At 36.6% G+C, this 22,057-nt stretch overlaps 1 protein-coding gene across 2 annotated transcripts in view; it reads right to left on the reverse strand.

Moving 5' to 3' along the window:
* The window catches only part of CDH8 (cadherin 8), a 335,229-nt gene that overhangs the window by 116,215 nt on the left and 196,957 nt on the right, over positions 1 to 22,057 (reverse strand). For both annotated transcript variants that reach the window (XM_069456431.1, XM_069456432.1), the window contains one exon: positions 8,079 to 8,215. In XM_069456431.1, the coding sequence (XP_069312532.1) occupies positions 8,079 to 8,215 (137 nt within the window). The remainder of the gene's footprint in view (positions 1 to 8,078; positions 8,216 to 22,057) is intronic.

The raw sequence follows: 22,057 nt of genomic DNA on the forward strand, positions 1-22,057 counted from the left end.
CCATTCTGAGATTCAGCAACCCAGTATGAAGTAAATTATTAAAAAAAAAAAAAAAAATTACAAAGGCCATATTATTTTCAACTCCTCCCATCAAGAGGTGACATTTCTCTGTCCCCCTGAATCTACTTTTAATAATGTGACTTGTTTTAGCCAATGAAATATTAGCAAACTCGATGCAAATAAAGGCTTGAAAAGAGCTTGCTCACTGAGCCTTGTTTTTTTGCTACTTCTTGTAACCTTGAGAGGACCACCAAGAGAAGCTGAGTTCGCCTACTAGCAGATGAGAGAAAATGTGGGGCAGAGACAGTGTCAGCGAGGGCACCCTGGGATAACCTGCCTGCCATATATATGCAGGAGGCCAAGATAGACCATTCAGCCCCAGATAACCCATCAGGTGACCAGAAACAGTAGCAAAACCAGTTTGGACCAAAATAACTACCCAGCTGTTCCACAAAACTAGGAGAAATACATGTTTATTATTTGAAGCGACTAAATTTTGCCATAATAAATCATGCACAGCAAAAGTAAACCAATATGTATCAGTGTCTATATGACTATTTTGGTCCTCTTTCTCCCCACATCCAAGTGGTTGGAGAAAAAAAGAGGAAATGACAAATAGGATATTTAGATACAGGACTGAGATGACCGGGAATATGAGAGGTAGCAGGTACCAGGTTTCATCTGGAAGAGGATATAGAGGAAGAGAAAAGAACAAGAACATTACTGAGACCTTACTGTATGCCAGGCTCTCTTTTATGTACTGTGCTATCTCATTTAACTTTCATAACAAACTTCAAATATAGCTACTGAAACTTAAAAAAGATGATATAACTTATTCAAGTCGCATACAGAGCATTGTTGGACCCAGAATTTTGGCTGGGGAAATTTGACTTCCTAATTCATGTCCGTAACTAAGCACCTCTACTGCTTACTGAACATGTGGTTATAGCAGTACTGATAAACTTGATTTTGCGTGAGAAAGGACCCTTTAAAGTTGCCAACCTGGCCAGGATACTTAGGACTGGCAGAGTCACGAAGACTCTCCTACTGGATACCTATCATTGAGAAAAATTACACCCCTCAAATAATAATCTCAAAATGATGTGTCCCGAGCAAACTCAACAATGTAGGAGATTGTAGGAAAGAAACAGGGTGGTTTTGCTTGATGACAAAAATGGCCTTTTGGCATATCCTCTTTAATTATATAATGATACAATTTATGATTAAGTTTCTATTATAACTAATATTATAATAATTAGTATCAACATTTACATTATTACCAAAAGTTTACTCTAAGTTAGCCAACTTGATACCACTTTATTCTTCATCATACCTCTAAGCTATACCAATACATTGCCCATTTCTATAGATGGGGAACCTAAGCTACAGAGAGGAGTTAAGTAGCTTACCAACAGAGTGAGTATGGATAAATGAAAAAGAAATGATTCCATCCTAGCAAATGGACTTAGAAGCCTGGTCTCTTAACCCCTACCTTATTCCCTTTGCCTTCCAGACTGATATATCTGTACTTTCTTCCCCAGTCATTATGATCTCTCCATCCCTACAAAGAAACCAAAGCCTGAGGGTAAATCAACCCGGTATCATCCTATCCTTATAACCTGTTCAAATATCTAGGGTCTTCCCTACCTCCTTTTATCTGATACTCCAAAGCTGGAGATGACCACTTGCTACAAATGGCCGGTTTGCAGCAACTTGCACCTAAAAAGCTGACATTAGTGTTTGCCGCTTACCCTCTTTCTATTCTTTGTCTACAGTTGTCTACAGTAAGAGTTACTATCGAGGCTTTGGAGAATGTGGCCTATAAAGAAGACCAGGGCAAGATATAGGGCTAGAAATCTCTTACCTACTCTCCTTTTTTAGGTTAGGGCTAAAGGGCTATTAATCATGCTGACATCCTAAAGGAGTGTTTGGTTAAAATCTGTATCTCCATTCTTAGTATGCGTGTGCCCTCTGAGTAGACTAGAAGAAACGAGGGGGAAAAGATGAAGAGGTTGTGGGAGGAGATTGGTAGAATAGTTGCAGAACAAAGAAAAAATCCAGGAGAAATTCCCAATATGCAAATAATTGGAACAGTTCTATATAAAGAGGGCAAAGGTAGCAGGACATTCATGAGGTTTAAAATAAAACTGATACGGGCTACACATAGATTTATATTCATTAGGGGCCTGCATCAGTTAGCTCTTTGGACTTGGAATGACAATGACTCCAATTCTTCCCTTTGGGGAACTGTGTTTTGAATGCCGATTTCTTCCCCAGGAACCTGTAGCTTCCCTTTACTTTCTCATATTTTATTTTTCACTTCTCTTCATCGTATCCCTCTTTGCTGAGAACATAGATCCTTTGCAGTACCTACATGCCTATCTTCGGTGGGGGATCTTGATGGAAATTTGATATGTAACTATATTCCCAGACAGTCTTATCAGTCACACTGCTACACACTGTGCCGTTTGGGAGCCCCTGTGCCAGTCCTGCACCTGAATTTTACTGCCCACTCTAGGCTCTTAGCACCTTTTCCCTTCTGTGAGTGTTATCAGAAAAGACATTAGCTTCTCCCCACCTACTTCCACTCCACCCTATATGAGAGAATGGCATTCATCTTAATGAGGCTCTAATCCTGATTATGCCATAGGCAATAAAGAGACACTGATACATTTTGAGCAGGAGCTTGGTATAAAATCTGAAGGCTGCCCAAGCAGGTGCCTGATTCATTCTGAAGGCCATTCCTTAGCCTTTGGTCAACCTACCATGCCTCAACCAAGGGCAAGAGGAAGGCCTGAGCACAAGCATACTGGTTATGCAATGCAGCAACATGACTGCACCTAGCAGTAACTTTGTTGTGGATAGAGGAAGGGGTAACAGATGATATAAACTAAGTAAATAATTTTAAATTAAGTAGTTATTCAAAGTCCAGGGTAAGGGTAGAATTAATAAGAGCATACACAATGTATTCATCGCATTCTAAGGATTGTAGATGGATTCTCTTCTAAGAGGCATAGTACTATCACTTTTCATTCAATTCTCCCTACACCCAAGAGTTTAAACAATAATTGCTATTTCCATTTCCCAGATTAAGAAACTGAGAGTAAAAAAGGAGAAGTAATGTGCCCAAGGGTATATGGCCAAGATGTGGGCCAAGACTCCAACTCCATCCAACTCCAGAACCCAAGATTCTTCTCAACAATGAGCCGCCTATAAAGATATATTTTTTTCTAAGTAGCCTGGGTTGGACAAAGCAATTATTCTGGCAACTGGGCCCCATGCCAGGAAGCAACATTCCTTAAGTGCTATAAAACTGGCGTTTTCCCTGGGAGATTTAACCATCATTAGCGAAAAGCTTCATTTGCAATATTGTGTGCGGCCCACTCTAGTGGGCCAGAGCAATGCATTATCACTAACACAAAGCGATTAATTTAATGGGCAATTATATGCTTCCTGCTTTGAAATACTTTCAGGTAACCAATAGTAGGGTGTTTTCTGTAAATGCCAATTGCCTGCTCCTGGGTGCAAAGCATCAGAGATTTTTGCTATTCTATTCCACACCATCAAGTTCTCTGTGAAGGACACTCTTTGAAATCGGCATTCAATGCCTCTAGATCTAAGCAAATTGATTCTCTCCCTGTCTCACAATACCCTTTATGTTTCCTATGGCTATGCTCATTCCTCCTCTTCTCTCGTCTGACAGGCCTTAGCTCAAATCTCAGCCAGTGAAATCTCATATAATCAGTACAAGGAAAACAAAAAAGAAACAACAACAACAACAACAAAAAAAAAAAAAAAAAAAAACCTTACCTTTTTCAGCCTTCCTTTGCAGTACTATCAAATTTTAATGGACATTTAAATGTGCAATTTTAATTTTTTTTTTGGTGGAGGAAGTACAAGAGAGAAGTCATGAAAGGTGGATTCCTGAATCCCTCCCCCAAGAGTCTGATTCAGTACTTCTTAGATGAAACTTAGCACTATTTTTAGTTCATTTGTTTCTTTTCAACAATTATCTAGGTGACTCTGATCAATGGTCTTCATTGAAAAACACAGTCCCCTAAAATGTACTATGTTGTGAACCCTAGTCTCTGTTCCTCAGTTTCCCAACCTGTAAAATGGGAATAGGATTACAGCTTGAAAAGTTCCAAAGGTCTCCTTTGTCCCTTAGGCAATATTCCCACTCTCGGGAACAAATGTTAGAATACGAGGAGGATCTAATGATGCATGTTTCTTCTTTCCTCTATCACACCCTTGTCCCTGCCCCAGCCTTCTGCTTTGCACAGAAAAATGACTTCCTTCCCTTACTTGAGGAAATGATGCTGCAATATCAGAAGCTCAAACTGAGCAGGAGGATGAAGAGAAAAAAAAAAAAAAAAGATCGAAGTGAGGCTTCCATGAAAGGCGTGTAATAACATACCTTCTGCAGTTACACCAGGGTCTCATCATGCACCTCCCCCCACATCCCTTGCTCTCTGTGAAACCTTGGCAAGTCTCTTATCCTGTGCCTGAGCTTTCCTTGTCTGAGAAACGCACAGAAGAATAGTATGTACTTTCAAAGAACGTTGTGAAAATTAAAGGCATATGGAGCTTACATAATACTTTTTCAGTGTTTATGTTAATTGGTCAGCTAAATTTACCTTAAATCTTCACCATATTGGTAAATACTTAGCAGAGATGATGGCAGGATAGATCTAGCACCACTGAAATACTTGGGTAATAAACACAGCGAAGCACTCAGCACATCTCCCTTCTCATTAAGAGATAACAGATGGACTTGCCTAAAATCCACTTTTTAGCCTAATTTCATTTGTTTAAATCTTCCGTCCGACAATACGGCATTCTGAGAGTAATTTTACATTGTTCTCCTTGGAATGAAAATTTCCTTCTTATTATTAGAACCTCCCCTTATGGTGTTCTGTTATTCTGAGTAGTTTTAAATATTCATCTTTGATATAGATAATAAATTTTCCTTTAATATTTTTCCCCAAGACATGGTTTGTGGCTTTGGAAGATAAACATTGCACGATAGGCTAAATAAACCAAATCAAAACAAGGATCTAAGCTATTTTCACAGGAATTCCAATTTTTCTTAATTTCTCTATAATCTCATTATTTCTACTTTCTTTCATGATTTAGAACAGAGATGGCTTAATTATGCATTTAAAGTTTTCAGATTAATGCCCATCCCAGCTTTTATTTTACAGCTAAAATATAAAGTTCTCTTTTGTATTCTTAGTCTTATTGGTTCTAAGAAAGTTATATACGATTTTTTTTTTTTTAATATCAGATTGGTAGCTAAGTTTGCAGGTAAACCTTTCTTAAGATGTTTAACCTGAATTAAGCTTATTTCTTGGCCAAAATACACCTATGTAGTTTGTTTAGTTTTCAGTCTCTGATAAAAGCAAAAACAAAAGGTGAGACAACGCCCATTGATTTGAACAGAATAATGTAGTTTGGGGGGTTTATATATTTTAAACTCTGTGAGGTTCACAGACAAGCTATGACTCATGATATGGGCACGAGCGTACTCTACTCATTCTTTATGTGGAGCCAACTATAAACCTGAATCTGGGACATATTTGAGTCATTTCTCTGAAAACATTAAGAAAACTTTATTTGGTGGATTTTTACGTTTTTTGTAATTTAGTTAATTGTATTAATAATAAAATAACTTTATTTTACTGATAGACATAAAGGTTTGATTTTGTTCATATTTATTTTTAAATAATTTTTAATATAATCATATGCTCATTGGAGGAGTTTTATAGTAACATTTTTTTTCACACCACTACCATGGAACTGCTTGAATTCCCAACACTCCTCATCTTCTTTCTTATCTCTTGAGTTTTTCTTTACGGATATCTTGGCAGATTCCAATTTCTCCTGTCATATGCAGGTGCTTCCAGATGCCACTGGAAAGAAAACCTAAAGGGGAGCAGCATTTTTGCCAATTGTCCCCTCTGCTATATCTCCAGTAACTAGATGAGTGCTTGGCAAATAGTAAAGACTGACCATAGAATTACTGAATGAACGGGCAAACGAATGTCTTCCCTGGCTGGGTTTGGCAGCCTTGTCATTCTGGAGTTAAAATCTTATTGCCCTACAGTATCTGCTTTTGTTATCTGTCTTCCTTAGTCATCTGGGATTCCTTTGCAAATGAAGTTTTTATTTCTGGATTGTCCTGTAATATTCCTTACATATGTGGTCTGCACATTCATTTCTTTTTGCTCCTTAGAATCTGAGTAAATGATTGCTTCTAATTGGGACAACCTTGATGAACATTTAAGCAAAGGCACCCATCTCATAGAAAAAAAAAGTGAAATAGATTAAAAGTTTAAATAGGTAGTATTCGATATAGGAGAAAATTCTTTTAAAAGTAACTGCTGCCTGCATATGTTAAAATGGTGGTTCTTTTGAGCTTTTTATAATGCTTTCAACCCATCTAAATAGATGTAGTTTTTCTCAGAGGCTTAAGGTGATAATTAGGCTTCAAACTGGTAAATTATAAAAATTTCATGTCTATACCCTTCTAAATGAGGTTAACACTTCTAATAAACCAAAACCACCAAATGGTATGCTTTCTTTGATATTTTTTCTCTTAATGTTACAAAGGGAAATTATTGTCAGAGTAACACACTTGGGAAGAAAACAGTACTTTTAAACCAGGAAAAACACCAAAGTTTCCAAGGCTCCATCTCTGTCCAGAACAAGAGCTTGGTAGCGTTGAAACTACACATCAACTTGACTGCATGTTCTTTGCTGCACTCAAGGTTGCTGTGAGAAACAGACATTTTTCAGTCTTGAATCCTCACTTTTTCACACAAATGTTCTTTTTATTAGGCTCCACAAAGGACATTCTCCTCGCATCTCAAAACAAGGAAAAACTGCGCCCCTCCTGAATGCCTGGATGACCCTTCTTTATACAAACAAATTAGTAATTTTTCACAGAGATGTTTCCCCTGTTTTTACATTTGCTGCCAGAGAAAATAGAGTGAATTTTAGGGCACATATCCTATAATTATCATCCATATTGCTGTATAGGGTATGTGTGCCCAGGAGTCTTTCTGAACGTTGGTTTTTATTTTCTTATTCATATTCCCTTTACTTCAACTCTCTGAGAATTTATCTTCTCCCTGGAATTTAGGTACAACTTTGAAGACCTCATCAGGTCCTTTACAAAAAGAAGACATTCAGGTAATATGCCAAATATATTTTGCTTGGAAACAAAATGAACATCATGTCCCTTTTCCTTGTTTTTATATAGTAAAAACTGGTGAGACAGAGTGTAAGCTGTCAAAGATAATACAGCAGCATCTATAGCCAGACACATTCTTTAGAGACTCCATAGTAGTTTCATTAAGTGCAGAGAAGCCATGCTCGTTAAAAATTAATAGAAAGATGAGTATGTTATTTTAACAACCTCAGACTCCCCCTTCCCTATAAAAAATAGCTTAAATTTTTACTTTTAATTTATGAAAAAAGTTATTTTGATTTTATGTTAAAGATAAAATTTTAAATAGTCCATGATTACCGTGTAAAATACATTAAACTCTAAAAAACAAAACAAAAAATTATCTATAATCTCACCTCCCCAATTCACATATTGATAATGTGAATTTTCCTTCTACATTTTCTACATGTGTATGTGTATAGTTTAAATATGTGAGCAATTATTTCCATATTGTTTATACTATGCTATATATATAAGTGTCTTCTTATTTAAATTATAATGTACAGTTCTTGGATTTTTACGTTTTTATCTACCCTTTTATACTAAATATTTTCACCTCATTTTAAAATGCAAAACACTGTTTTTAATGGCTGACTAGTGGATATAGTTAAAAGAATATCAGTATATAAGAATATTTTCTTCTCACATATCTTGTAATCTTTCAGTAATTTACCATAGTGTAAGTTATTTCATGTTGAGATGATGCATGCAAAAGCTTCTTAGTAATGATAAAATAAGTTCCAATGCCAAAATACCTAACAGAAACAGGGACTACTTATCATGTGATCAACAGACATTAATTGAATACAGTCACACAAGGAAGAAATGAACAAACCCAGGCACTTACTAATTTCGGTAGCAATGATTGTTATGTTGTGCCACACGCTTAATTCTCTGTCAAGTGGTGTTGCCAGTGTTATCTTCCCATCATCTGCATTAATGTTGAACTGCCTCTCCAGGTCAGTGTGCCGGTCGATGGAAAACCTACAAAACAGATACATCTGTAATCTACTTCACTGTTGATATGATCCATACATTCCACAGGTCTTCAATAATCCTGAGAGAGCCATAGCTGTGAAGTCAAATGAATTGGGAAACTCAGTGGCATAGCAATTTGTAAAACAAAATGACTGAACGAGGCACAAGAAACCTAATAATTATTGTCCAAGGAGCAATTAGCTACATGTGCAACATGTAGGTCATAAACTGTCATCCGTTTCAATCGGTATCATCTTCAAAAGTGGATGCTGATGAAGAGTTAATTGGACAATCCATCAGATTTATTGGGCAGCTTATGATAATTAGCAGTTACCACAAAATATCATAGAAAACAATAGACTCAAGTCCAAAGGAGGATGGTGCTAGGCAACATGTTATTTAGGCCAGTTCAAGAAAAAATATATGTTTTGTTAAACTTTTATTTGACTGTACTCCACTTACAGAGTTTCATTTTGGTGGTGGTGGTGGTGGTAGTTTGTTTTATTTTCATTTTGAGTGTGTATTCAGGTTTTCTCTTAGTCTCATCCATAGACATCAGATGATGGTTGATATTGTCTAGTAAATTTTTTTAAAAAAAAACTAGAATAGATATTTTAACTTATTTACAACACATCCTACTAAATTAAGAATTTTAAATGAAGATGACCCCAAAGGCAATCACAGCAACAACATAAATAAATAAATGGGACCTGATCAAATTAAAAAGTTTCTGCACAGCCAAGGAAACTATCATGAGAACAAACAGACAACCTACAGAATGGGAGAAAATATTTGCATGATACACATCTGATAAAGGACTGATAACCAGAATCTATATAGAACTCAGGAAAATCGGTGACAAAAAAATCAAACAACTCCATTAAAAAGTGGTCAAAGGACATGAACAGAAACTTTTCAAAAGAAGACAGACTAATGGCCAACAAACCTATGAAAAAATGCTCAGCATCTCTAATCATCAGGGAAATGCAAATCAAAACCACAGTGAGACAACACTTAACTCCAGTCAGAATGGCTTTTATCAAAAAGTCCCAAAACAATAAATGTTGGCATGGATGCAGAGAGATAGGAATATGCATACACAGCTGGTGAGACTGAAAACTAGTACAACCTCTACAGAAAGTAACATGGAGCTATCTCAAAGAGCTACAGGTAGAACTACCTTTTGATCCAGCAATCCCATTACTGAGCATCTACCCAAAGGAAAAAAAGACATTCTATAAAAAAGACATCTGCACTTGAATGTTTATAGCAGCACAATTCACAATTGCAAAGATGTGGAAACAACCCAAGTGTCCATCAATAAAATAATAGATAATAAATGAATAATAAAATATGGTATATGTATACCATGGAGTTCTACTCAGCCACTAAAAAAACAATGGTGATCTAGCACCTCTGTATTATCCTGGAAAGAGCTGGAGCCCATTCTCCTAAGTATCACAAGAATGGAAAAACAAGCACCACATGCACTCACCATTAAATTGGTATTAGTTAATCAACAATTATGTGCACATATAGTAGTAACATTCATCGTGTGTCGGGCAGGTGGGAGGGCAGAGGAGGGGATGGGTATATTTAAACCTAATGGGTGTGGTGCTCACCATTCGGCAATGGACATGCTTGAAGCTCTGACTTGGGCGGGGCAAAGACAATATATGTAACATAAACATTTGTACCCTCATAATAAGCTGAAATAATAAATAAAAAAATAATAAATAAATTATAAACAAATAAATTAATGCTACGTAAAAACAAAAAAAAAAGAATTTCAAATGAACACGTTAGTATTTCCTCCATTGAGAAAAATCTTTCAGATAAGACAATAAGTAAGTTGTTTAGTGTCCTGAGAAAACTACTTTTCTCAGGAACATTAAGTATCATGGTAATATAGAAATTATTTTATTATGACATTTATTAGTGTATTTTTTATACACTAAAATTTATTTTCTGGCTATGGAATGTTGTATCCAATAAAGTTTATGTCTTAAGGAATACAAGGCAAACTTAAAAAGATTGGTCCATAACTAAGTAGTGAATTGTACTACAAGAGGATAGAATGAGGGCCCAAAGAAAATGTGTGCAATCCCAGTCCAGGAGGGAGGACAGATGAAGGCTTTCATGGTTGAGGTGATCTCCTAGGAAGCGCATATGAAATCTCTCTAATCACTGATACTCATTAACCTCAAATCTGGAACGTGGTCCATGGCTAGTTGGTTCTGAGCATATTTTTTACACATGTTCTTTATAAACATTTATTATATAATCAAGAATAAGACTGTAATAAATTAGAAAAATAGGCTCTCTATAATATTCTATCCATACATTTGTATCATCAGTATTTTAGTAGGTTTCATTGCAAACATTATATATGTATATAAATGGATATGCATCTACCCATATTTTATCTATACCTGTGGAGACAGCAAGATAGATAGCTATTTAGATAGCTGCTAGTTAACTAGGTAGATAGGTAAGTATAAATAGATATAAATATGGATTATTCCTCCCACCTTTTAGCTATTTCTTTTTTGTTAGAGATGGTATGTGTATCCTTTCTACTGGATTCAAAGAGCATTGCAAAAAGGCGTTTCTGTTAAATCCTCCCCACTAAACACAAGCATCATTAAAGATTTTGGAATAATATTTAAAAATACTTAATTTATTGACAATGGTTTATTGATCAATTCTTTGAAAAAAGCATGTAAAATGAGATTATAATGCCTGATTTAGTAACAACTTAGCTACAGATAAAGCTAGGACACTGATTTCTATCTATGCACCAGTCATTTATAAACCACCTCCATCCCCACTCCCCAGGATGCTTGGCGAAATTCAGAAAAGATTTAAGAACCCAGAGGCAGATATGGATTAACAGTGCTCTCAACAAAATCCTGAGCATGTGGAAATGTTTATTGCAAAGTATTTGAATCTGTTGTATTACAGAAAGACCAAAAGCTATTTTCCTGGGGAACAATGATGGTTGATTAGACCAATGATATTCCAAGTTTAACTGTAAAATAACTGAACAGACATGAGTTTTGCCCCAGATATTGTATACATTCTGACTCTTAAAAGAGCTAAGAAATGTCTAAAGGATTAATTATCACTTTCTGCATCATATTCATAAATAAACTTTGTAGGCATATCTGATCCTGGTAATTTTATTATCTCACTGCTGATACTTCTCACATGCATGCATCAACCAATTTCCCAGAGGTCACAGTAAACAAGAATCAGTTTAATCACTTATACTCATGAATCCCAAAGCAGAAACACACCCCATGGCTGCTTGGTTGCTGTCCAGTAATTGCCTAGTACTTCTACCCAGATGAAGCAGTAAGAACAATGACTGGGATATATGAAAGTTGGCATTAAAAAAAAAAATGCTGTTTGTTAAATCCCTTATTCAAATGTGCGTCATGCAGATGTCAAATTTGGAGCAAGTTGTATCTCTGTTATTTTACATTCTGTTGTTTCTGGAATAATTAGTAAATTCACTGAGCTTCGATTTCTTTGCTGGTGAAATATGAAGTATTTATGTCCTAGGAATGGTTGTGAAGATTAAAAATAAAGCATAAATCATCAGCCTCTGACACACAGTAGGTGTTATAGGTTCATCATCATCATCATCATCATCATTATTTTCATCTCTCCTTGAATGAATCCTTAATAAACTCCCCTGTTTAGAGGGTGGTGGAGAACGCCCCTTCCCAAATAATTTACAAATGGCAGAAAACTAAAACGAAACATTTGGGTGTTATTTAACTTCCACAACTCTAACAAAGGCATGGATAATTTTCTCATTTTTTAAAGTTCCAGTTCATGACAGACTTTATGGGGTGAGTCATAAGAATTTATAAAGCAGGCTATAAATACAGCCCTTTAGTAAGATCAGAGGTAAGAATGTCATAATATTACAAGATTACACAATGGAAGGAACTTGATGGGAAAGAAATAACTTACTTTGAAATTCAGTTTAAAGTCTACTTCAACTATTTTGAAAAACTCCTTGCTGCCTCTGTAGAAATTTCACACATTTTCTTGCCTAGTAGACTGTATGATAACAGCTCCCAAGAATGGCTAAACAACGCAAAACTTCTGACTCAACATTATGGTCAACAAGCATGCGTTAAACACCAAATTTGTACCAAGCACAGCGCTAGATGCCTTTTCCTTCTTCCATCCTTCTTCCCTTGGTTTCTTACATAATAAATAAAAGAAAAATAAAACTCCCAGAGACTAGGACATTTTAGGAATACTAATGTATGATTCATCCTGAAGTCCCTGCGTAAACCAAGCACAAAAAAGGCTTACTTTATTCATGCATAAAATGGGGATAGTGATAGTATCCGACCAACAGGATTGTTTTGAGGATCAATGAGATGATACATGCGGGACACTCCACCAACACATGTATGTGACCACTCCGTATCACCCTGTGCCAAGGCCTCTCACACCATTGGTATGGCAGTGGTATCCTTGAATGTTTACACATGCATTCAATTTTCTGAACCCAAAACTGGGACAGAGTGCTATGTTTTGAGTATTTGTGTGCCCCCGCCTTAAAATTCATATGCTGAAATCTCAACTCCCAAGATGACAGCATTAGAAGGGGGAGGCCTGTGGGAGTTTTATTAGGACATGAGGGTGCTTCCCTCATAAATGGGATTAGTTCCCTTATAAAAGGGACCCCAGAGAGCTAGCAAGCCCCCTTCTACCATCTGAGGACACAATTAGAAGGTGATAGTCTTCTACCTAGAAGAGGGCCCTTACCAGAACCTAACCACACTGGCATGTTGATCTTGGACTTCCCAACCCTCAGAACTTCAAGAAGTATATTTGCATTCTTTCTAAGCCATTTAGTCTATGGTGTATTATATAGTAGCCCAAATAAACTAAGAAACAGAGTCTGACAAGTAAAAGATTATTTATTAAATAAGTTGATATGAATTCAGTCTTCTCCTGAAAGCCAGGGAATACAAGCTTCAATTTCCCATCTTCTTTGTAGACCTCTGGATGAACTTTTAATTCGCCTTTATTTCCTGACAAACTCTGCACTGGTGTTTGAGGACATGACCTGGGTTTCTGGCTATGTCTTCTTAGGCTGCCAAAGAGTCCTTGGCCATAGGCCTTCTCACATAATCCTAATTTCCTCGTAAAGAACATGAATTCCCTATCTGATGGCCTGAGTTCCCATTTTGGCTTCATCACCAACATATATGTGATTTAGTCATGTTATTACCCTTCCCCAATCTATAAAATAGGGATAACATGATTTGTGAGGCCTAAATGAGGTAATATATACAAAGTGCTTATTAAAGAGACCAAAAAATAATAAATATACATTTTAAAAATCTTTAATGTTAGCAGCACTTTTTGTTTAATGTTTCTATTGATGATTCTTGAACCCTTCTCTGAGCCAAGCCAGCTCTCCTTTCACCCTTTGTATCTTTGTCCTTAAATAAGTTCATCTGTGTTTTCACGTCAGTGGAAGCAAGTTCACAGACGTCCATTTGAGCAATGAAAGATAAAACTGGGAGACCAAGTGGGGTGGATACCTGTATTTACAGTACAACTTTAGGTGTTTATTTTTCCACCAACTTTTCTGACTAACGTCTCTATCCATGAACTGACCATTGCAGATTTCAAAGGTTTATTGGACAGGTTGACTTTTGTATTCAAATTAAGTATTCTATGAGCTTTTTAACCTTAGCTATAAAACTAAGCACATTAAAAAAAAAAAAAGACAAAAAAAAAAAAAAAAAAACCCAAAGCATTCCATTTTTGGAATATGCTCAGAAGATGTCGCCCCACCCACCACAACCCTGACCCATATGATAGCTATGACAACTCCATCTCTAGCTGCAAAGATTCAGCCTGTTTTATTCTGGTCCTCAAAGCTTCCACCATCTACTCCATCATCTTAATTCCTCCCTCTCCTCCTGCTCATTCCATTATGTGAAACAGCTACAACAGCAGTAATAAAGGGAAATACGTAATTACAAGACTCTGATATAAGCTCTTTCCTTAAGCCAATTCACAGAAAAATACTTTCAAAGAGAAAAAGAGCTGATTAAACATAATAAATCTGGAGTAGTAACTTAAATTTTCACATAACAATATATCTGTACCATGTAAATTCTCAGGATGTCATGATTTAGAGCAGATATCTCAGCAATACACCCTTACACCACTTTGTTTTCCTAGGACTCCTAGTGCCCTTCTGAATAGCAGCAGGTGAGGCAAAATGAACCCAACCTGAGAAGCCAGAGAGTCTCCGGTGGAGTCTGATTTAGGGGAATCTTATTGAAACTATGTACCACCGCTTCTTCATCTCCGATTTTCATTTATAAATAGAAAATGTCTACTTCACAGAGTGGTGCTTTGTAGTAAATGAGTTGATAAATGACACACATTAGAGCCAAAGACAAATAAATAAAAATGATGAGCCAATTCTTCAATCTGTAAAAGATATCTTCAGGCTCAGATTGACTATGGAGATGAAAATCCAGAAATAGAGAGTTATAAATAAGAACTGCCATTCACATCCATTAGTAGCTTTGGGAAAGACATAATTTCCCAAGTGACACTCAGAAAGTATTCGCGGACTGTTTGTGGTGTTTATCTCTACCAGTGTTTACCACTTCCGAAATATCTGCTACTCTGGGTATCACAGAGCATTGACTCCAGTTAAAGCGATGAGAAGTTATATTGCACTTTCTGGTTCACAGTTCACCCACAGGAGCCTTTTACACCTGGCCCCAGGCTTTCCTGATTGTCCCTTTCATAAGAATTTTCTCTGCTATTATTCTGCAAACATTTGCCCGACTTTTGCTCTTTAAGCACAAAAAGAGAATGTTTGATTCACATAACATCACATACGTTGGAATTTTGCATGGCTGTTACTCGATAACTGCTCATTAGAAGGATGTGCAAACATTTACTGAGCATGGTTTATGATTATGTGTGAAACATGGTGCTAAAGAAATGTGAGGAAAGGAATAGATGGGAGAAAAAAGACAAAGAAAGAAGAAAAAAAGAATTAATTTGGGTCTTACTTTTCATATTGAAATGTGAAATGCCTTCTAACATATTTTAAAAGGCCGAGCATTTTTAAGTTTAGTATTGAAGTCTCCATTCTAACACCTTGAGAAATGTGCATGTATTGGATTTTCTGTTCCTTTGCAGAATTACTTGAGATGCATTAGAAAAAAGACCTTGTTTTGAGAAGAATAGTATGCACATTGGAGAGTCATCTTCCTGCCACAGTAAGAAGAAACTTCTCATTAACACAGCAGGAACTGGCTTGTGAGAAAATGAGCTCTTTGGGTCATGTTAATGTCAATTCTAATGATGGAAGTTTTGAAAATAGACAGCCCCTTTCTAGTGCAATAGATAGGTTTAAGAAACTGCATCATCCTTGATAACCAATATTCACAGAAGCAGAAGCACTATTTAAACGTTCTCATTTTTAACCCAACAAATATCCTGATTAGCTTTAATATTACTATTGCTCTAACTTAGAAGTAAATGCTAAGGAATTCATCATTTTACTTTTGTGGAATTAATGATACAAACATAAGAAAATTTCTACCTGGTTGCTTAGCACCTTGTTCAAAGATAGTAATCTAATACACAGCTCTCTGACCAATGACACAAGCTAATGTCATTGGTTTATTCAGTTCAGAGTAGCTTGCAGAGATCAGATGTAAATTTAAGAAAATACCACTGGTGCAGCGGTTGAGAATAGGTTGAACTGGCCAACTGAATATTATGATGTTGGAAAATAGCACACTTCTGCTTTGCTGCTACTGTTGATATTAAATAACTACATTTACCTAAATAATATGTTTTCTCAATTAACACAGCCCAACTACATACATTTCATACCAGTCTTTTGCACAAAAATCCCACCTCCTCTCTCTCTCTCTCTGTGTGTGTGTGTGTGTGTGTGTGTGTGTGTGAGATTTATATTAGATTTTTTGTTGCTAATATATATTTTTAGGCACCTCTACCTCCTCTGCCACATACCCATCCCCAGTGCCACATACCCACACAGGATCCATCTCCTGCTCAATTACTTTTTCTTGTTTGCAATAAAGAACATCACTCTGTGACAATTTCAAGAACATTTTCAGGATTTTCAGAACCAAGTTTCCAAATGTCAAGGAGTTTCCTGTTTTTACTCCCCATGCCTCAATACAACAAAAGAAAACTGCAGGTTAAGTCTGGAGTGTACACAGACAGCCATACTGATTATCATAATAATCAGATAAGTGAATAACAAGTTAAGAGAAGTTATTCTGATCTGCATTCTTTCCACTACAATATTTGTGCAACATTTCAGGATTTTTTTTCCCCCAGGGTATAGCTCTTCTATTCCTAACTTCTCTGCTAAGCCAATTTATAGACCTGAACCTCAATTATGTCATTTAAAAAGTGCGAACAAGATTGCCTACCTTAAAAGGTTAAGGTGTAGCCCAAATGAGATAATGCATTCTAGATTCAATTATGCTTTTAAAACTGGTATTACAGTGAGTGTTTATCATTATTTGTAGAAGTCACTCTGCCAAATATCTAAGTATGTTTAAACAACAACAAGAGACTTATCTGAAAGGTTCTGGTGTCTGGGCTTTATATGGAGAAAGCCATCATTTTGTGGTATTTCTACTTGGTATTTTCAACCAAAGGTTGCAGTGGATTCACTCAACACAATCATTCTCAAGTAGCTTTTACTTTACTTACGGTCACATTAGAAATCTCAAATTCTAAATCTATGTCAGTTCATTTGAGCTCCCACTTATTTAGTGTGTGCTGTTTTACAATTTGTTCCACAAATACTTTGGGAAAATAACACAACAAAACCACAGTCTCATATGTCACTTTATGTAGCATTGGAACAAGAAAAGAAAATTGCTCCAGAGTAAATCCCACGTAAAGTTTGACTCATGATTAATTCTTCAATGTTTACATAATACCTTCAGAGAAATTCAAACATATTTTTCCCTGAGTCAAGAAAATAATCATTTATTACTAAGAATTCTAAATGTAACGATATGGTAACAAAAATATAAAAATGGAATGCAGTTTTACATGTTGCAAAGGGATTACATTTTAATTTTTATTTAATTTCAACAAAGTTTTAGTGATTGCCTCTTATTGCCAAGTATAATGCTAAATGTTTGAAAAAAAAAAAAGCCTCTCCTTTCAGACACATAGCTTGTGACTTTCTCTTTGCTTAGAATAAAAAGTGGAAAGTTCACTAATGAAGTAATGCTTGCATTGCAGTGGGAAAGGGTTTCTAAATGTGCCTTGGAAGTATGCACGTGTGCATGAGTGTGTGTGTGTGTGTGTGTGTGTGTGTATTGGGGGAGGGGCTTGGTCAGATGGCACCAGGAGGAGGTAGTATCTGTTTTGAGAAACAGAGAGGAGGATTTTTCCAGAGACACTGTGTAGGGAGAACAACCTCAGCACAGGGCAATGCATATAAAAAAAACCCCGAGGGCTTGGGTTTGTTTAGGACATTATAGAATTAAATGCCCAGACTAGGTGTGATGGGAGCTTAGATCTGAGAGAGAAACATCTAATCCTTTCTCTTCCCATTCTTCCTTTCCATTGCATGCTTTCCTTCCTTCATTCACCCACTTGTAAGGAATACCTCCTATGTGCAAGACATTGTGTTAGGTGCCAAAACAGACATTGTCTTGCTTTCATGTAACTTAGGCCATATGTGGAGAAAGACAATAACAGTAAATAAGCCTTTTGACAGTTAACAGTAATATAGCCATGAAGAAAGCAAGAAAAAAGAATCTGAGATGTAAAAAACATTACGAAAACACTCCTGTAAAAAGAAAGCAAATATGAGAAGTCTGAGTTAGGAAGATGTTCAGTGTGTTTGAAGACTTTAACAAGGACAGTGTGGTTGAAGTGTAAGAGTCAATGGGGGAAGGTATCAAGGAGCAGATCATGAAGGACCTTCGAAACCATGCTAAGGAATTTAATTTTTTTCCTGTAGGAAATAAGGAGTCCTTGAAAGAAATATATAGTAGAGGAGTCATACGATCTAAACCACAGCTGACTTTCTGTGGTTGTAGAAATACACTCTGTGCCATCCAATATGGTAACCACTAGCTACATGTGGCAGTCTAACTAATGTCACTGAGGAACTAAATTTTTTACTTTATTTCATTTAAATTAATTTTCTGTAAATTCAAAGAGCCACAGGTGGCAAGTGGCTAACATATTGGACAGTGCAGATCTAAACCAAGTTAGAGATCACCTTGATAGTTGCGTGGGGATCAAAGGATGGGAGATGAGCAAATGAGGTTTTTAGAGATGGTGGCATTTAGGTATTTATTAGGAAGTAAATATTTATTAAGTGGTATTTATTAGGAAGTAAAATAAACTGGACATGATTATTTGGATATAGGAAGTAAAGAAGATGGAGGAGTCTTGATGAAACACGTATAGAGGTTTATAACATGTTTAAGTAATCTATATTGCTTTTCAAATTGGAAAAAAATATTCTCTCCCTTCATTTTAGCCATTTCTATGTCATTATTTAAATACAACAAATGGGTCATAAATATGCACATAAATATTAGCAAAAGATGGTTAAATCTTTCTAGAAAAGCATGGAATCTAGAACTTCCAGTGGCTATGTGAAATTTATCTCTGGTGTGTGCTTTCCTAAGATAGGAGGTTAGGAATTGTGAGGATAACCCTTCTTACAATGAAGGCTGGTGGTGACTTTGATCCTCACTGCTTACCCTGAGGACACAGGAATCCTGACCACTTTCTATCAATGTCCAAAGGTCCATGTTGACCCAAAAAATGCCAGGGGCAATCTAGGAGTGAAGAGCATCTTTCATCTCCCTTAAAAGATATATTTTTAGAGCTGTTGATCGTGCCAGTGATGACTGTTCTCCACATGGAAGAATCAAGGTTGGGAAATGCTAATAGGTGACAGAATAGAGCGTGAGCTCTTACAAGCACTTTATTAGGTAGCAGTATGGACCATAAGACCATATCCAGTATTAATATGTAGTAATGTATTTAATGCATTTATTGTATCCTTCCTAATTACCAGACTCTCTGCTAAGCACTATATATTAATTTCTCATTTAAATCTTCTTATAGACTAGTGGTGTAACCTATATAAATTTTCCTGTCTCTTGACGTCTCAAGTTGTAAAATGAGTACAATATGCATTTTCCCCAGTCATAATGTTAGTAAGGTTATATGTGTAATATCCTGACCATAGTATCTGGCACATCATAAACTCTTACTAAACATTGAATAGCTATGAGGATGGTGGTATTTGATTACATAAGCTTGTTCGATTTTGTTTAAAATCATTTACACTACAGAAAAAAATTGTCCACGGAAAGCATGCATATCCAAAGATTAATAAAAGGGTAGTGCACAACTATAGCAAATGCTAAGGACTGGGAATTAACTGGTATATAATATAAGATATGGTCTGTTAATGCTCAAAGGCTAGAGAAATACTTATATTGAAACAACCTCTTTGCTTGTCTAATCCACAATAGTAACAGTAGAAGCACACCATTCCAGTGTTCTGCCAGATATAATTCTTTCTTGGGGACAAAATTATTTTACACCAAAAATATCCCTAAACACAGTGTCTAATCATGTGGTCTAACCTAGTCTTGTATATTTAAACAAGTGCAAAGCCCAAGATCATGTACTTGATGTTCAAAAGAGGTTAGCCAGAAATTCTTCTTCTTCTGCCAATGAACAGATCACCCCCTTCACCCTGGTGTGCGCCTTGCTCCCCTTCCAGACCTGTTATGGCTGGGGAGAGCCAATTTCAGACCCTTGGCTTTGGAAGGGCATTTCAGTCTTTTCATGTCCTTTGCTCCATGAAATATATCTTCCATGACTTCGACCCTTCCTAAAGACGTTCATAAATCTTATTCTCATTTGCCATGGTGCTACCTATCTTAGTAGATCATCCCAGACTTGATTTGTATCCTGAGGCCCATTTCAAAGGCATCTCAGCTAGCCCCATCCCATTCCCCAGCAAGCAGACTTCATACACGCAGGGTAGAGCTAATAAACCTCTGATAGATGGATGAAAGTGGAATTTCTCCATTTTTACCACGCTGTCTTCCTACAATATGCAATATTATGTTTTCGCCTGCAACATTAAGTCAAATCTGATTGTCCTTTATCAAAAGCAAGGTTGTATAATACATCGTGTCAAACCAGAATGTGGAAATAGAAAGGAAAATAAAGGCTTAGCTGAAATGACTCCCATAAATATTTGAACATCAGATAAGGATGTCAATCTCCCTTTGTCGTGATGCAAAATAGAGGATTTATTTTGCCTTATGAGTATAATAATGTTAGATATCATGGCTCAGCCTACACAAGCATCTTTGTTTCTCTCAGAATGTAAGTATTATTATTAAGTTTTGTTCCCTAGAGGGGACAGAAGCTTCGCCAATCGGCGGGGGCGGGGGTGAATAAAGTTATTTTTAAACCCTTGATCAGCACTTATTTTGTTTTCCTCTCTGGAGATTCTTATGCTATTTTTACTGCCTTAGATCACTTGTTTTAAAATATTTCACTAATACATGCAATTTGATAGTTATTATTAATGAATAGCCAGGTTTACCATACCACACCGACAATATTTCTGGCAACTTGATTTGCCACTATAGTGTCTGCATCTCAGAATGTGTAACAAATGTATGTTTACCTAAGAGAAGATATCGTAGGTTTAGAAGTATGGTGGCAATGTGTGGATTTGGAAGCTAGACAGCTAGCAGTGTAGATTTTATCAAATACTTCATTACTACAGAGATTAAGTGAGCTTATCCACGGTAGACACTGAAATGTGCTGTGCAGATTCCCTTTCCAGGAAGGACACCAGAGGTATGAGGGTCGTGGTCAGTAATCAGCCTCCAACTATCCACTCCTTGGGGTTCACCTCAATTTCAGGGAGTCCTCACTCCAGGAGCTGTCTGGAGATTAAGCAAACAGAAGTATAAAGGTCCTACCATGTTGGCGTGATGCAGAACTCCTCTGATGGGCAATAGTAATTCCAGAGAGTCCCGCTAGGTTGGGCCAAGGTTTTGCAAGGATTGAGTTGCAGTTTGATTTTCTCATCTGCCCATTCTGTTTTCATAGGTGCTGATCTCTAAAAACCACCTTGCACCTCAAACTTCATCTACTTCCATAAAGCACAACTGTAACACATTTGTTTAATAGGAATAAGAATCTGTGTAATTCAGAGTTAATGTGACAAAGTGTAAATGAGGTAGGTATATGCAAAGGACACAATACTAAAACGCTCAATGTGTGTGTGTAAAAGATCCACAAAATATTTTCAGAAGTCCTTGCGGAATACCCACTATCTCTCTCCAGAATACATGTTAGACTTTAATGAACATACTACAGCAAGCAAATCTATTCTAAGTGAAATTCTGGTTCATGCCACCTCATGCATTTAGATAGAGAAAAGCTGCTAAAGTCAGAGAATTTGCCAAGATATTGAAATGCAGAAACTAGGGTTTGGCTAAGACAGTCACCGGCCTCAATTTCAAATCTCTTTATTATAGCCATCACTGAGGTCTGGAGGAGAAATACATGGTTTTACAATAAATCCTTGAAGGTAACAAATAAATTCCCCACTCCAAGCAGGTAAGCATCGCACGCAGTATTTGTCAGGATGCCCCTTTTTATGCTGTATGGCAATTATGGAAATGTTCCCAAAAGCTACACTAAAGATGCCAGCTTTTTCTGGCAAACTCAACACAGGTGTGCCGCCATGGACCCATGGGTATTAAGGTTCCAGGG

This window comes from Eulemur rufifrons, chromosome 23 (genome assembly GCF_041146395.1).
Source record: "Eulemur rufifrons isolate Redbay chromosome 23, OSU_ERuf_1, whole genome shotgun sequence".
NCBI classification, from domain to species: domain Eukaryota; kingdom Metazoa; phylum Chordata; class Mammalia; order Primates; family Lemuridae; genus Eulemur; species Eulemur rufifrons.